This window comes from Mus musculus, chromosome 7, assembly GCF_000001635.26.
Source record: "Mus musculus strain C57BL/6J chromosome 7, GRCm38.p6 C57BL/6J".
Classification (NCBI taxonomy): Eukaryota; Metazoa; Chordata; class Mammalia; order Rodentia; family Muridae; genus Mus; species Mus musculus.
In genome coordinates, this window is record NC_000073.6 from 116,229,811 (window position 1) to 116,246,705 (window position 16,895).

General features: G+C 49.0%; 1 protein-coding gene across 7 annotated transcripts in view; it reads right to left on the reverse strand.

Annotated features, from left to right (window-relative positions):
- The window catches only part of Plekha7 (pleckstrin homology domain containing, family A member 7), a 184,899-nt gene that overhangs the window by 106,326 nt on the left and 61,678 nt on the right, over positions 1–16,895 (reverse strand). For 2 of the 7 annotated variants that reach the window (XM_017322190.2, XM_030242504.1), the window contains exon 1: positions 7,642–8,381. The exons of 4 other annotated variants lie outside the window; for them this stretch is intronic. In XM_017322190.2, the coding sequence (XP_017177679.1) occupies positions 7,642–7,721 (80 nt within the window). In that variant the 5' untranslated portion in view covers positions 7,722–8,381. Of the gene's footprint in view, positions 1–7,641; positions 8,382–16,895 lie in introns of those variants that run through there. One more of the 7 variants, NM_001305186.1, reaches the window with a different exon arrangement.

Below are 16,895 nucleotides of genomic sequence, written 5' to 3' on the forward strand. Positions count from 1 at the left end.
GAAAGGGTTGTTCAACAACCTTCCCAAAGGGTTCTCCACCCACAGGTTGAGAACCACTGGGCTAGAAGTGTGAGTTTGAGGCCAACCTGGGCCAAATACTAAGACTCTATCTCAAAATAATAGTATCAATAATAAATTTTAAAAGGTCTAAATTTTACTAAATTTAATTTTTTATTCTTACAAAAAGACAGTTTACTGCACACCTTACTTTTCTCATAAACAAGCCTGACTTCCTCTATGGATTAATAAATGTATATAGTATAGATAAAGGCCCACCAGTAGAAGAGTAACTAAAACTCGTCCACACAGACATACCCCGCATACCCACGCTCGTGCGTGTAAAGCTCCAGAGATCACAAATATGAAGTCTGCTCCATTGACCGGAAGGGTGAGGGCAAAAATCATCCCTACCTCTGTCACTCCGCAGAGGCTGCCCATGTTCCCAGAGTCAGAGCCCACATCCCTCCAACCACGTGACACACCTCCTCTCCTGAGGCTCTGGCTCTCTGGGCACCAGGTAATCCAAAGCCCTTCCCTTCCACATTACCTAGACAGTCAGCACGCCCATGGGTTCTGGGACTAGAACCTGGGCGTCTTAGGGCCATTGGGTCCAGCTGTCACAGCACCTATGTGTAGCACACGGACAGTGATGCTTCATGTTTAAGACAATGAGAGCAAGGTGGCAGGCACTATGGAAACGTCACAGTGAAACCATTTATTCTGTGCTGGTGATGTGAGCTAATCATTGTAATGAGGTACACTCTGGTCAGCAAGACACTACCCCGACAAGGATGAGGCACACTCTGGTCAGTGCCACTACACCCGGAAGTGGCAGCACTTTCTTGGCAGGGCTAGGAAGGGGACAAACCTTAGACCCATTGTTCTGGCCTGCATCCCCAAAGCAGACCCCGATGGTTCTTTCCCTCTACAGTCTACAGCTCTGGGTCTCTTCAGCTAAGGAGGCAGCAGCTCACTCTTCCTCTTCCTCTTCCTCCTCTTCTTCCTCCCCTGGCTGCTCTAAGTGCATAGGCTCTGGTTGATTATCTGAATGCTGAAAATGCAGGCATATGACTGGGTCTCAAAAGGCATGTGACAACTGCCCTTTAAAGAAACTGACAGGCACAGACCACGTTTTCCTGGAGCCTTGTGGCGTCACCACACAATGTGAACGCCAGGCACATGGCAGCAGGATAAGTGTTCTCTATCACTTAACTGCATGAGTCAGATTTGATAAATTCCAGTCTTTGAAAGACTATCAAAAGGAAGCTTTAAACTAACAGGCTATGATGGCAGCCTAGCAACCCAGCCTCCTCCATTGCCACCTGAGCCGGGTACTGGAGCAGTCAGGTCCTAACAGACTTCAGAGCCTCGAGGATGGCGGGCTCCCCAGCATACAACCTGTGGGAAATGAGAGCAAGCTGAGACCTGAACCCCAGCTCCATTTCCCCTTGCTCTCTGACCTTGGGCTTTCTGAACACACACAATGAGCCCACTCTCACTCATTGACTCATGGGTAAGGCACCCAGGAAACAGAATATGTTCACCAGAGCCACTTCCTTCTTCCGGTCCCTGAAATACTAAAGGCAGCTGGGCAAGTCCCTCACTGGGAGAGCACTTACCACACACAGCTCACCCACACACCGCCTCTGAAATCTCAGCCAAGGCCCTGCCCAACCCGTACTTCCACTTTTTTTCTCTAAATAGACAGTATAGACTCTAACCACATCCAAAGTGATGATAAACGACAAATGAGGAGTTTAACGTTTTAGCTGTGTTGTTCTTCAAACCTATGTGAGAAATACCCCTAAAATAAAAGTATGTGCCCTGTATGACAGACACCCCTGGGTCACGGATAGGAGGGGAGCCTAAGTTCTGGTCCTGGATCAACTAGAAATGGTTCTGTATGCTCGGTCAGTTCTGAAACTCAGTTTCCCCACTAATAGACTTGTCAATCCCTTCCAGTTCTCAGAGTCTGATATATCATTGAGTAACCCAAACAAGCAGAATAAGCCAAGCTGAGAATGTCTTTAAAAAGACAAATGTCAGTGGAGTGTGGTGGCTCACGTCTTTAATTCCAGGTGGACCTCTTGTGAGTTTGAGGCCAGCCTGGTTTACAGAGCGGGTTCCAGACAGCCAGAGCTACACAGGGAAACCCTGTCTTGAAAACCAAGGAAAAAAGGCCCGAATGTCACCCGACATAGTTTAGTTACCCCTCAGTGTCTCAGGGGATTGGTTCCAGGACCTCCTGAGGCAGCCACCTACATGAAACGGCACAATATCAGCCCCTCCCCATTCCTCCCATATGCTTTAATCTACCTATAGATTGCTTTAAATAGCTCTGCAATGGAAATGTTGTGTAAACTTGCTATACTGTACTTTTCAGGGGATAACAAGTATGGGGGGGTGTCTACACATGTTTTGGATAAATAATACTTTCCAAATATTTTCTATGTGCAGTTGAGCAGGTTATATGAAGACCCCTCAGACGTGTAGACAACTAGAATTAACACCAAAGAGGAAAAATATGGAAGGATGAATGCCAGCTCCTTCAGTCTCAAAGACCATGCGATTTGAGAGCTCTGGGCTTTGCTACAGTTGGAGTCGCTGGGGAAGGTATCTAGTTGAGTCTGTAATGAGACAATCTAGACTTGAATGTCAGCTTGGGTTTATACCTTAGACTTTATCACCTTAGGCAAGGCATTCAATCTCTGGGTTCCTACAATTATAAAACGGACAGTAGCCAGTTCTCAAGGCCAACTAGGGACAGCATGTGGGCCATCCATGGAGCACCTGAAGCAGAGGTGAGCAGTGGATAATGGCTGTCACTGTGCCTTAGTGTGGGTTTCTATTGGTTCAACAAAATACCATGATCAAAAAAGCAAATTGGGGAAGAAAGGGTTTATTGGGTTTCATTTGAGGGAATCAGGACAGGAATTCAAGCAGGGCTGGAACCTGGAGGCAGGAGCTGATGCAGAGGCCGTGGAGATATGCTGTTTACTGAACTGCTCCCCGTGGCTTGCTCAGCCTGCTTTCTTATGGCCACTAGCCCAAGGGTGACCCTACCCACAATGGGCTGGGCCCTCCCCATTGATCACTAATTGAGAAACCGCCTTACAGCTGGATCTCACGGAGGCATTTCAACTGAGGCTCCTTCCTCTCTAGCTTGTGTCAAGTTGACACATAAAACCAGCCAATGCACACTGTGCGTCTGCAGTCACTGGCAGAGCACACACAGCCTCAGCTCTGAATCTCTTGATCACCTTCCTCTCTGCCCACAGTGCTGAGTCAAGGGTGATCTGACTTCGTAAGGAAGAAAGGCTTACAAAACTATAGCTGCCCAGAGACGGATAACAACCCAATCTCCCCCAACAAAAACAAATGCTCCCATCTTCCTCAAGAGAAAAAAAAGTTTAAAACACTCCACCGAAATGCAAAGTGCTTATCTCCACTCGTATCCACAGTTCTCCCTCTTTATCTCCTTCTGTAATATTTAAGTTTTACAACATATAATTGAAAAAAAATAATTAAACAAGACTGCCTGCTGCTGAGCCAGGCCAGACCTGACACTGCCCATGTGTCACCAGCACAGATCTGGACACCTGGCGTCAGGCAAGTCACTGCACCCTGCTGTAAGATGAAGGACGGGCACCTGATCTGATGACATCATCAGGCTGCTGTGAGGTGAGGACCCAACAGCAGGCTGTGGAATCTCCATCCTTCTAGAGCTCCTAACTTCCTGTGCCTGGAGGGAGGCCCAGCAGTTGCTGTTACTTTTCCTTCCAACTCAGAATGCATGGCTTCGAGTCACACCTTTATAATGTTGCTCGGATCGTTAAGAGAGAATAGCCCACAAGGCGGCAGCCTTTTCTTAGGAGCATACTTCCAAACTAACAAAAATGAATTGGAGGCTATGAACATAACTCAATGTTAGTGAGCAACTCCAAGTTGAAACCACTACCAGCCACAAGCCGTTGTCTTCCCCAGGTGTTCTGTTCCTTTCTTCTTGCTGACATTTTTTTTCCCTCTCTAACATTTGGGGAACTTCAGACCTCAGTGCACACTGGGTTGTGGGAAGCAACGGCAATGAGACAGAAGATCTCACCTAAGGAGTCAGAGAGCTGGGACCAACCTTTGTGAACGCTGAGCCCCATGGTGGATCTGAACAAGGGACTAGTAAGAACATCCTACAGCCAAGCTGGGCGTGGTGGCGCACACCTTTAATCCCAGCACTTGGGAGGCAGAGGCAGGTGGATTTCTGAGTTCAAGGCCAGCCTAGTCTACAGAGTGAGTTCCAGGACAGCCAGGGCTACACAGAGAAACCCTGTCTCGAAAAACCAAAAAAAAAGAACATCCTACAGCTTTATACCTTATTTCCCCTACAACAGCAGAACAGGCCAATGAAGAAGGGTACACAAACATATTTGAGGAAACTTGAATTTAGAGGCTCTCAAATGGTGGTTTCCAAGAGGCAAACAAAATCAAAATAATTTTTGATAATTGTTTGCCTCTCCAAGAGGCAAACAAAATCAAAATAATTCCTAACAGCTCAACTGCTTCATCAATAAAATGTAAACGATAGTATCTGCCTCTAAAATTGTCCAGAATTCAATAACACACACAAGAACGGTGTCCAACAGCCCCTGGCACACAGCCTGTTCGACCAGAATGCCATGCCACGCCCCCACGCAGGATCCTGTTAGGACACCTTTCAGTGGCCCCAGCATCTAAGGCTCCAAAGACCTCTTTCAGTACTGGAGGCTGGAAGCCAAGTGTGATGTTCAAGCGTGATTAAACCCCTCCAGGAGAGCTGTCCCATCTGATCCATCCCTAGGAGCCCAGACATGGTTTCTAACATACTTATTTCCTCGTGAGAAAAGCAGCTCCCCCAGCCCACATCCCAAAGATCTTCTATCTGCCAATTAGTCAGCACTGTGCTAAATCCTTTCCAAACACCTCCTATAATCCTCCCAAGTATGGGGCTAGGGTGGGGTTTCCTTATCCCTATTTCACAAGTGAAGAAACTGACTCTGCCTCAAGGACACAAAGCAGAGACTGAGTTCAAAGCCAAGTCCACAGAGAAAATCTCTCTCTCTCTCTCTCTCTCTCTCTCTCTCTCTCTCTCTCTCTCTCTCTCTCTCACACACACACACACACACACACACACACACACACACACCCTGCCTTAATCAACCCCTCACGCTCTCTCCCTCAGTTTCTGCATTCCCACAGCATGCTGGCCTACAAGAGTGGTCCCTTTTGACCCTCACAAGAGACAGCCCAACTCCCCCAGGAGGATCTTTGTGGTTTTGCAAACAAGGCTGCTGGGTCTTGTCTGTCTCCTCCTGACCTCCTGATTCAGACAAACCCTCAGAGTATTCCTCTCTTGCCCTGAGACAAGGCTCCCTGGAGTCAGTGCCTAGCAGAGGCCTCGGAGTAGGCAAAGATACACCGTGACTGCGTAACCACGGGATGGGACACAGGACATGACACAATTCCAAACAGCCACACCCCACCCTGTGACCCCATAACCCATCCCATAATTCCAAAGGCTCCGTGAAAACTGCTTTGCTTTCCCCTGAAATCCTCCAACCCCTTCCTATTCAACTCACAGTGCTTAAGAGACACTATCAGTCACTGGCTCTTTATGGAATCCCCCTGGGTGGCTTCACCAGGCAGGGATAGGGCCACTGTCAGTGAATACTGGGACATGACAGCAAGCCAAAAGATGAGCAGACATTATTAGATGTCAGCTTTGGGCTATCTTCCTACAGCAGAGGAAAACTGGCTCACAATCAGAGCTGTCTCCAAGCCCTCCATACAGCACTGATAGCTTGGGCCACCACTGGAGAAGACAACGCAGCTAGGTGCTGGGAGTGGCACCCAGAGCGTACAGATCAGCAGGCCCTGCTGTAGAAACCCATGGTACTGTTCTGCCAACTACTTCCTTAGGGGAATGCAGCCATTGGAGTGGCCAGCCCACAGAGCAGGAGTGGAGAGGAAGAGGAACCTATGGAGCCAAGTGCCCGCAGAAGTTTTCAGAAAGCTAGGACCTAAAGGACACCAGGCCTGTTTCAGGGCCTCTGTCACCTAACAGCCAGCCACAGGCAGAGTTAGCATCAGCTTCCTTGCTCTCTGCTCCCACGCCTTCTGTAAGGCCCCTTCTTAACACACTTCTACACCAATCAGAGGGCCCTTCAATTACCAGACTGAGCACTGGGTGCTAGGCTGGGCAAACAGATTGCCGAGTCTCAAGACTGACTACTGCTAGGAAGAAGGGTAACGGTGTCAACTCTCCTCAGGCTTGCTTCCACTTATCCCCAAAGCCTGTTCTCATCCCTCAGGCTTGCTTCCACTTATCCCCAAAGCCTGTTCTCATCCATGCCCCCAGCAGTCTGGAATCTCCCCTCCTGTTCTGCTTCTTGGGGCCCAGGTAGAGATACCCCAACTGTAAGTACAGCACACCTAGTGCTTGGTGATAGACGCCATGCTCTGTCAAGACAAGAAAGGGAACGGAAACCTCCTAGGGGGTGGGCTTCACTCCACTCTGCCCCCATAGTTCCACACCTAGGCCTGTCTTCCACTCTGCAGGAGACACAGGCTGGGTATCACCTGTCAGGTTCCTGCCAGAATTTCTACAGACCCAGGTTCTCAAAGCGGCGTCAGAGATACTTGTAGAATGTAGAATTGCAGGTAGCATTTGCAGCTCAGACTCCAGACTAAAAGAGCTCAGTCTGGTGTGAGAGTGAGAGCAGTTGGTTTCCAAAGGCAAAGAAAACAGGTACATACTGTGAAAAAGACAAAAAACGAAAGGACATTGTCTTGCGGTCTTCCCCAGAGAGTCTGTCTGTCTCGCAGACAGGAAAAAGGGGTCCCTCCCAAGTCCCAGTTCCCTGGGAGAATGCCCACATTCTCCCTGGAAATACACTGCAGTATGATGGACTGAAGAGTGTCAAGGAGAGAGAGAGAGAGAGAGAACCTGAGAGCCACCAATCTCATTTCGAGTCTCTGCCACCAGCCGATACAATATTAATAATTAACCTGCCACCAAGAGCTGCTGTTGCTAAGAAAGACTAGTGACAGCACTGGAGCCCCAGCCCTAGAACGCCCCCCCGCCCCCAGGTTTCATAGTTTTGGGCGCAAAGGGAGCCTGGAACAAAGCCCTGCCTTCCTCCAGGACACCTGAGATGTCATTCAAGAGGGGCTGACCCCTGACCTTTCCATAGCCAGCTTCGGGCTTTCAGCTCTCCGAAAGTGTGCAAGGAAAGGGTCGGAGGTGGGGGTGGGGTGGGGGTGGGATTGGCCGACTCCGTGCAGAACCGCTGGCCACCTCCCGCCTCCTTTGGAACCAGCCTCCGACCCGCAGCTCCCACGCCTCTGGGGCCTCTCAGTTCCCACGCACCACTGGCGATTTTGGAAAGCCATGCTGTCTGCAGAGAGAGAATCCTGTTACCATGAACACAGGCAGGACTTGGAGACGCGATTCTTAACCCTACTGGGCAGCTACCGGCGCGCCCTTCCCAAGGGGAGATTAACCAGTGGCCGGCTGAATCCTCTCCCAACCCGCCGCACCCAGACACAAAGCACCAGACCGCAGCCCACGATCACAGAGTCCTGCCCGACAAAGTTCGTGCGTGCACACACCTGCAGACTGCCAGCGGCTCTCCCCAGAACCCCAGGGCGGCGGGGCGCGCATCCCGGGGCGGGCAGCGCCAAGGTTCCATGCGCCCGCTCCGGCCCCAGTGGGCCACCGGTCAACAGCTTTGGGCCACGGAACGTGCCCGGGCCTCCACGCGCCCGCGGAGCATCGTGCGCCCTTCTCGTCCTCGCCGGGGCCTTTACGAAGAGCCCACACCCACTTGACATCAGCGCCGACCCAAGCGCGCCGCGCAGCGCCAGACGCTGGCCCCTGGCAGTCCAGAGGGCGCCCTAGGTGCTGCCGCGCGGCCAGGACGGCGCGTCCCGGACTGGCACATTCCTTTCCTCGCAGAGGATGCTGCAAACTGGAGGAGGCTGAGATGGAGGAGGGGAGGGAGGCAGGCGCGCGGGGAGGGCAGGACCTGCGGCCTCACCACTGCGGCGCTCTGGCGCTCAGCCAGCCACCAATAAAGAGCTCTGCCAAGCCCTTGCAGCGAGCACCCATCAACAGTGAAGACCAGGCTGTAGGTGACGAGGTGTGATATCCATGCACCGCCAAAAACCTTGAGAGCCCTGACCTTGAATTCTCTTCCACCCAATGTTTCTGGAAGCTCCCCTTTAACAGTCCCTAGGGAACTGCCCAGCTGATTCTGTTAAGTCAGGAAAGAATGCTTGGTTAGATATGGCTGCTGACCCCCATACCCTAAGAGTATGACAGGCCCCAGCAAAACAGACCATACCCCTCTGGCTTTGGCAGCGCCAACTGTGTTTTTCTTCTTTCAGTGTCCTTGGTAAAAAGGGACTTTGCTTCTGTTCCTGCAAGCAGTTGGAAACAGAACCGCCCAACAACCCACACACACTGCTAATTCATTCATTAGCATCTAAATATTCAAATAAAAATAAGGCTCAGAATGTGCCTGCAGCTACACATAGAGGATAAAGTGCCTGCACTCACAGCCCCGGGAGTCTAGTCAGGATGAGCGCTTAACCACAGAACAAACTATTACAGTGGTCGCAGAAGTGCGGATGCAGCTATGCCAGGGACCCCAAACTGACTCAGTAACTGACTTCCTTCCCTGAGGAAGCCACACAACTGCAGAGGCTTGCTGAGGGTGTACCCTGGTAACTAGGGTTTACTTAAGTTCCCATCAACAGGTGGAGATGACTGGGCAGATGAGGGCCTCCATGCCTGAGAATCAGCTTTTGTCCAGAATGGGTGTGGGGCAGCCCACAGGCCCAGCAAAACAGTTTACCCATGTGTCCAGAGGCCCTCAAATGCTCTCTCCTGTCGGCCTGACTCACGGCTGTCTCACCTCAGCAAATGCAGAGTTGGGACCGTCACTCATGGATCCAGTGTCACTGCCATCATTCTGCGAGGCCCGTGGATATGCCTCTGGTCTCTGGTCTCTGTGTTCTATCTACGGGGTAGGGATGGGTGAGGACAATACCTCTCCAAAGATTTGTTTAACTCGGCTTCTTTGGAAAAATATACAAATGCCATTCTCATTCTGTAGCCTCTCTGATACAAGACAGCAATCGATTATTTTCCAAATCACAAATCATACTGAAGGGCCAGCTCAGTGGGAGCTAAGTTCCAATCCCCAGCACCTATGTAATGCTGGGTGGGTGTTGTGGTCTGCATACAATCCCAGGGCTAGAGGTGAAGAGGTTCTAGAGGCAAGCTGGCTAGCTAGAGTAACCTCCCAGTTCAGTGAGAGATGCTACCTGTATATATAAGGTGGAGAGCGAATTGGCCAGGCAATAAAGGACAGGAATGCTGTGGAAGATTCTTTTGAATAATTTCCAGTTTAATAGGGGAAATAGACCCATTGTAGGAAGTATAAAATGTTCCTGGGGATAATTTGTCAGTATGAGATAAAAAGCCTTCTAAAACACTCAGCTCCTGTGAGCCAGTTAAATAAGTGTTTATCCACAAAACATAGAGATCCACCCAGGGCTCACTGGTGTCACCATTTGCGCAACAGCACATAACTATAATGACCTAAACACACAAGAGGCTGGCTAATACACTATGGAACAAACATCCTTACAGTGAACATGTCCAAGCTTTAAATGATAGACTTGGGGCAGGGTGTAGTAGAACACACCTTTAACCCTAGAACTCAGGAGGCAGAGGCAGGCAGAGCTCTGTGAGTTCAGGGTCAGCCTGGTCTATGTAGTGAGACCTTGTCTTTAAAAAAAAAAAAGATATACATATATAATATTTACTGTAGAGCAAGCAAAAGGTTCTAAGACCAGCGATCCTGACTGTGTGTATGTGTAGTGATCCTGACTGTGTGCATTGTGTGGGTGGGGTGGGTGGAAAGCACTTCCCATGGAGCTGCCTGGTGTTCCTTTTTGTTCAGAGCTGACCTTACCCATGTCCTGCTGCAGACATGTCCTGCGATGGCACAAGGAACTCTATTAGCCCATACTAGAGGTATCAGGTCCTAATATTAACATCAAATGGAGCAAACCTCCCAGGCAAACAGGAGCGCACTCAGTTCTTCACCCAAACACACCCGCCACTGCAATTGGATCTTTGTCTTAAAGGGGAAATCACTTTGCCTCGGGCCTTGGTGTAGAGATTTGTCAGTTATTCTTCTGGCTCACAGGTACTTAGACTTCATTACACACGAATTCCTGTCCAAGGTGGTATGGGGTCTGTCTGGTTTTATGACTTTTTTAACCTTACAAGGACTCTGGACGCTAATTAGTGTACAGTTCAGTAAGGCAGACAATGCACTACCTGCCAATATGAACAATGGCAGGACTCTGCTGGGTTTTTATCGCCTTCCTTGAGATTTTCTGGTTTAGCTAACTTGTCTGACAATAAGTATATATGACTCTGATGATCAGATCTTAAAATGCTGCTAAAAATAACTGAGTTTAGGAAACTGTTCAAAATCTAGTGTGTTCCTGTAATGCTTGGGAGGCTGAGGCAGGAGGATCACTATGAGTTAGTTCAAGATCAGCCTGGGTTACAGAGTGAGACCCAGCAAGTGTTCTTAACCACGGAGTGATTTTTTTCCAGCCCCTGCATTGACTTTTAAAAGGCCACTTTGCCTGTGCCCTTCACATTCCTCCTTTTGGTGAACGCTGACACTGTCCCAGCTGGTGCCCCTAACCCAAGGACAGACACTCCATCGTCGCTAGGATACCACACAGAAAAAACTGGCAAGAAAATTATTTTTATATTTATCTCCTGGGCTGTGCTTATAACAATGCCCAGAAACTTAGCAAAGGTTCCAAAATGAAGCAGCCATGACCAGAGGTTCTGTCCCCTGCTTCCAAATGTTACCATTATATGCTAATTATTATATTATTCAAATACCAGGTTTGATATTCTGGGTTCTTAGTGAGCTCAGGGAATTATAGCCTATGCCTTGATACAAAGAAGAAAACAAAAATCTCACTTTTTTAAGGCCTTCGTGGGCCACCAAGCACACAGATAAAGACTAGTTAGCAAGTCACACATTAAACTAGGCTCAGTTGATGAGTAGGCGGGTGCTCTGCACCTCTGCTTCCTCTTACTAGGAAGCCTACTAGTGGTCAGGGTTCCCTTTTAGGGGGAGACGCAAAAGCACTTGGGCAGAGTAGCTAGCACCCGGCATGGGGCTTTGCTACATAATGAAATCAGACATATCCACTTTCCGGTAAAGTAGGGAGCCGCTAGCTGTGGTTTTCAGCAGAAGGTGTCCAAGTTATATTTTTTTTTTTAAATCACATTTATCTGAGAGAAGGGCATGCGTGACATGGTGTGCATGAAGAAGCTAGAGGAAACCTGCAGGAGCCGGTTCTCTCCTGCCGCCCTGTGGATCCTAGGGATTGAACTCCAGCTGTGGGCCGTGGCAGCAGGTATCTTGGCCTGCTGAGCCATCTCACAGGTCCTACCTCCCGGTCTGAGCTCTCCAAGCTCCCAGAAGGTTCCCAGAGGGGCAAGTAAAAGTGGAAGGTGCTGTGCTAACACTGTGGTATAACTTAACATATCAAGGACAGAAGGCAGGTGGACCTGGCTCCACGCTGCAGGTCCAGTTTCTCAGATTGTAGTAAGTTAGAAACCATGAGGCGGGATCTACAGATGGCCACTTTAATTCAATCGTCCTTTCATGCCCCGAGTCACTGTGACACTCACATCCTGTGCACAAAACAAAATGCATGGCTTCCAAGCCAGTCAGAGATGCCATTAGGATACACTTTAAATCCACCTGGAGCCTAATCAAGCTAATTTTACTGTTATTGTGCCTATTAAAACACGAAGCCTTTGTTTAGAGAGAGAGCGCGGAGCGGAGGAAGGCACAGCCATTAAGGCTCAGGGCTCTGATTAGCTCAGAACTGTTTCTGGGAAGGAAGTTAACAAAAACAAACCATCAGGCTGTGTTGGCTGAAGCCTGTGATCCGGGCACTCTGGGAGGAGAGGCAGGGCGATCAGGAGCTGCTCTGGACCAGCCTGGGCTGTAATACAAAGAGAGCCTGTCAAAACACAAGCCAACACTGAATTTTGAATGTAGCTTCAGTCGGGTCAGAAAGCCAACTCCAGGGCAGGTGAGAAGATCCATTGGACACAGTAACCAAGGAAGCAGTTATGCATGTGGTGTGGGTCCTGGCGGGAAAGGGCTTCCTGCCCCATGGTCAGAGATCAAACGCCTCACAGATAAAGAGTTCTGACAAAAATTAATAATTAAGGGGGCTGGAGAGATGTTTCAGTGCTCAAGAGCACTTAACTGCTCTTTCTTGCAGAAGATTCGATTTGGTTCCCAGGACCCATGTTAGTGGGTTCAAAACCGCCTGTAACTCTAGCTCCAGGGGATCTGACACCCTCTTCTAGACTCTATAGGCACCTGTACTCACAGGACATACACACAGTGGAGATAAATATATACATAAATATTTTAAGCTGAAGATAAAAAGACACAAGACATTAGTTAGCTACAGCACACACTGCCACTAAGCACCACCTTCTACTTGGACGGGAATAACGTTGGGTTAAAATGTAGGTCCAGGGACTTACCACCCACCACCCCCAGATAAAATCAAATAAAAGGTCTAGAGTCTGTCCAGAGCCCAACACTTGTTCTGTTCATATGTTGTTAAGTTGCTTCTTTGTACATGTGTATGGTGGTGCAGAGGGTCAAATCCAGGACCTTGTATAGGCTGTGGTCAACAGCTTAGAGCTGTCCTCAGCAGGCACGGAAGCTAGCTCTCCAGTGATCTGGCTACTTGTAGTTTAGAGCCCAACTATGAGACTTTCTAAGCTTAAAAAAGTTTAGTATAACACATAGAACACCAGCGATCACCCAGGTAGTCTGGTTCCAATTCATAATCAAAGCTAAACAGAATCTAATGAGTACCTCTTATGAACTCTCACCCCATACAAGACTACAGCATGATGGATGCCCCCCCCCCCAAAAAAAAAACAAAAACACAGGTATGGAAGACTACTGGCTTTCAAACGGAGCTAGTATGCCCCTAACACTGGCAGTCTTGGCCAGCACCCGTAGCCAGGAAAGAACTCTCTCACCTGACTATAGCTAGTATCTAAAAAGCCCACAGACTTGGACCTGAGCAAAGTCTACACTCATTCTCTTCACAGCTGGGTGACCTGGTATCAGTTGTTTGTCCTTCTTGGAGTCTCATGTCTTCAACTCTAAAACAGGGCTTAAACACATACCCCCACTGTGGGGTTATAAGACTTGGCTAACAGAACCAGGTAAGTATATGCAACACTGCAAACGAGAAGTGACAGTGTCACTGGGGCTGGAGAGCTGACTCAGTTAAGAGCAGACTCAGTTAAGAGCACTTGTTTTTGCAAAGGACCTGAGTTCAATTCCCAGAACCCACATGTAGGCTCACCACCTCCTCAGGCACCAGGCGTGCATGTGGTATATAGACATATATCCAGGGAAAACACTCATACTCATAAAATAATAAAATAAAATCAAGGGAAAGAAAGAAGTGCTGTTGTTATTCGACCATTGGTAAGTGCCAATTAGGGTTTCTCTGCAGAAGGCACAGCGAGCACAGGGGATAATGACAGAATAGAGGGGCGCAGGTGAAGGCTGTGAAGCTGTGACAGGTGAGGTCAGGGAGGCAGCAGCAGAGGCCTAAGCTGCGGAGCTCCAGCTGAGCTCTAAAGATGGGTCCAGGCATGAAGACAGGTGGGAAGAAACCGAGGGTCTCCCTGGAAACAAGATACCATGTGTGGGGAACCTGACGGCCTGTGGGAAGATCAATTTTGTTCCTTGCAAAGGTTTCTGTAGCTTCCGTCCAGAGGATGGCCTGGAAGTCAGAGGCAGCGAGTAAAGCTGCAGTGTTTATTCACTTCTTAGCTGTGTGCTGTGCTAAGAAGTGTGTGTGTGTGTGTGTGTGTGTGTGTGTGTGTGTGTGTGTGTGTGTGCGCGCGCGCGCGCGTGTGTATCTGTGAAGGACTTTAATCCCCCTAAAAGCTTTTTGGTATGAGCCCCGTTGCTGCCCTGATTTTGCAGACAGCGAAACCAAGACCCAGTGAAAGAGGCAATGAACCCATCCCCGCTGGTCTGTGAGGGCAGCGCCAATGACAACATACAAATAGGGGAAAGGGAGTAGAGGTGAAGAGGCCCTCCGCAGCAGTGTAGGGGGTCAGGGTGGGAGCTGGCTCAACAGCCTGAAGCTAGAACCAAGGCTCATGGGTGGCATTCACAGGGACAAAGCAAAGGAAAGCCAAAGCTGCTTCCAGGCTTTGAACTGAGAAACAGAGGCCAGTTTTACATCCTGAGAAGATAGGAGGTGGGGAGAGTTCAAATCCATATGGATTGGACGAGTCCAGCAGATGTGGGGGTAGAAGTCACAAGGCAGTGAGTGGCAGCAGTAGTTGCTGGGTAACAGTGAGAAGATGAGGAGACAGCTCTCCTGGCTATGGACATCTGGTTTGCTGTCACAAGCTCGCAATGACTCTGAGACTCCCAGCACATGCCTGGACTATCTTTTTTTTTTTTAATGTTTATTTATTTGTTTGTTTGTTTATTATGTATATAATGTTCTGCCTGCATGTATGCCTGCAGACCAGAAGAGGGCACCAGATCACATTGAAATGGTTGTGAGTCACCATGTGGTTGCTGGAAATTGAGCTCAGAACCTCTAGAAGAGCAGCCAATGCTCTTAACCTCTGAGCCATCTCTGCAGCCCCCAGCCTAGCCTTTAAGGCCCATCTACATCTCGGCTCCATGCTCTGAGCAGCTTCCCAGGAGCCTGGGCACCAGCAATCATCCTGATGATCTCCAGAAGGCACCCTGGCCCGAGCACAAGGTTATCAATCACCCAGCATCCCTCCCACGTCAACACTCCCTTTATCTGTCCTCTTGTCACTGCAGCCCACCAGAGTGGGAGGGCCTGGAGCCACTTGGAAGGTCCACAAGTCAAGACAATAAAAGGTTTCCTAAAATAAGCTCCCAACAGTGGCCCCTTCCAAATCCCCAGCTGCCACAGGGTCACAGCATGATAAAACAATTTCATCTTGACACCTCCTGGGCTCTCAGGAAGAGAGAGTGTGCTAGAGGTTGGGAAGAGGTTGTGAGGGGCGCATTTCTGAGAGGCAGCTTGACTGTGGGACACATCAGGCAGCCATGTTTTCACTCAGCCTTCAGGAACTGTGTGTGCTCCAACCAAAGGTTCTGCTCCGTCCTCCCCTGTCTGCTGGGGCTTCCTCTCCTAACTGGATGTGCATTCGTGTATGTGTGTGTGTGTGTGTGTCTGTGTGTGTGTGTGTCTGTGTGTCATCATTTTTGTCCCTTCCCACAAGCTGCTTAGAATCCACTGTGAAACGGGATGAAGAAATAAATGAACAGAGTGCTCAGCTGTCACAGACCCGGCTGTCACAGACCTGGGTGTCAGGCTGTCAGAACCACTTCATCAATAAAGATGCTTATGCAGAGAGTAATTAAAGACTAGAAGAGGGAATACCCTAATTATCAAGTAAAATGCTCCAATACTTTGATCTCTTTTTGTTTGAGAAGAAAATACAGGTCTGGTACCGGGTATGGAGGCAGGCACCTTCAATCCCAGCACTTGGGAAACAGAGGCAGTCAGATCTGAGAGCTGGAGGCCAGCCTGGTCTACACAGTAATGCCAGGTCTCAAAATAAAAACAACAAATCAGTTTATACTTAGCACCCGTATTCTTATTTCTTCCCTCTCCTTAATTAATGCGACAGTAATCTAGAGGGAAGAGGCAAACACTAAGACACTGTATGTGCATGGTGTCTCTGTGGTTGTTGCCTTTCACAAAAGGTCACCGGTTCCACACCAGCTACTTCATTTTCCCGGGAGACCTGTCAAAGCCACTCAGGGGAGCAAGCACAGACTCAGTGTGAATCCTTCATGGGTAAATCCGGGCTCTGCCCATCCTCTTCTGGAGTCTGCTGCTCTTCCCAAGAGTCTTTCTGAGCGCAGACACAAGCTGGCAGACGTGAGGCAGACAGCAGCCCAGAAGCACAACTTTGCAGACATAAAAATTATGACATTTTCTCAATACTGTCTCCAGCCAAAACCCTTCCTGAGCCTAGCAAGCCAAAGATAGAACCAAACGCCTCGTCTTGTTTACAAACACCACCAGGGCCCTTCCTCGGGGACCTTCCTCTCCAACAAACCCGAAGGCAGCAATTACTCCCAATCCCATGTGCTGGCCACATGTGTTTTGTGATGAGGCGCATTCTCCAGGGAGCAAAGAACAGAGATGATTTTTGCCTGTCATCTGTGAATCCTTGAGCACACGATGATGATAGATGCTTATGTCTGTCCCCAGTATTGCCAACCTTACAGAAGCATCTATTGACGCTTGGTGCAGTTGTGAAATATATTTTATTGCCAAGTATTTTTTGAAGATTGACAATCCATGAAGTATACACTAGAGGGCAGCACTGAGCCACGGATCCGCTCATTTGCCAATCCTACTGAAGTTTAATTAAATAATGAACCCCATTCTCAAAATTAGGTCTCTATTAAAATAATGGCAACAGAGACAGAGTAATTAAAAACACATGCCTGACAAATCCATACCCACAAGCCCATCCAGTGCACTTCCTGGCTCCTTGTCGCTTGCCACAATTACTGGATAAATCCAATTATGCCTTCGGATGCCCAAACTCTGCCTCTCCTCTCCCTTTTCCCCAGTGGCTTCTATGAAAGTAATACCCATCTTTAATGTGCCTGCACTTGAGGAGACACCGCATCTAGTACAATAAACACATCCTCCGAGTGCAGAGACCAGGGAGAACATGTTCTGAG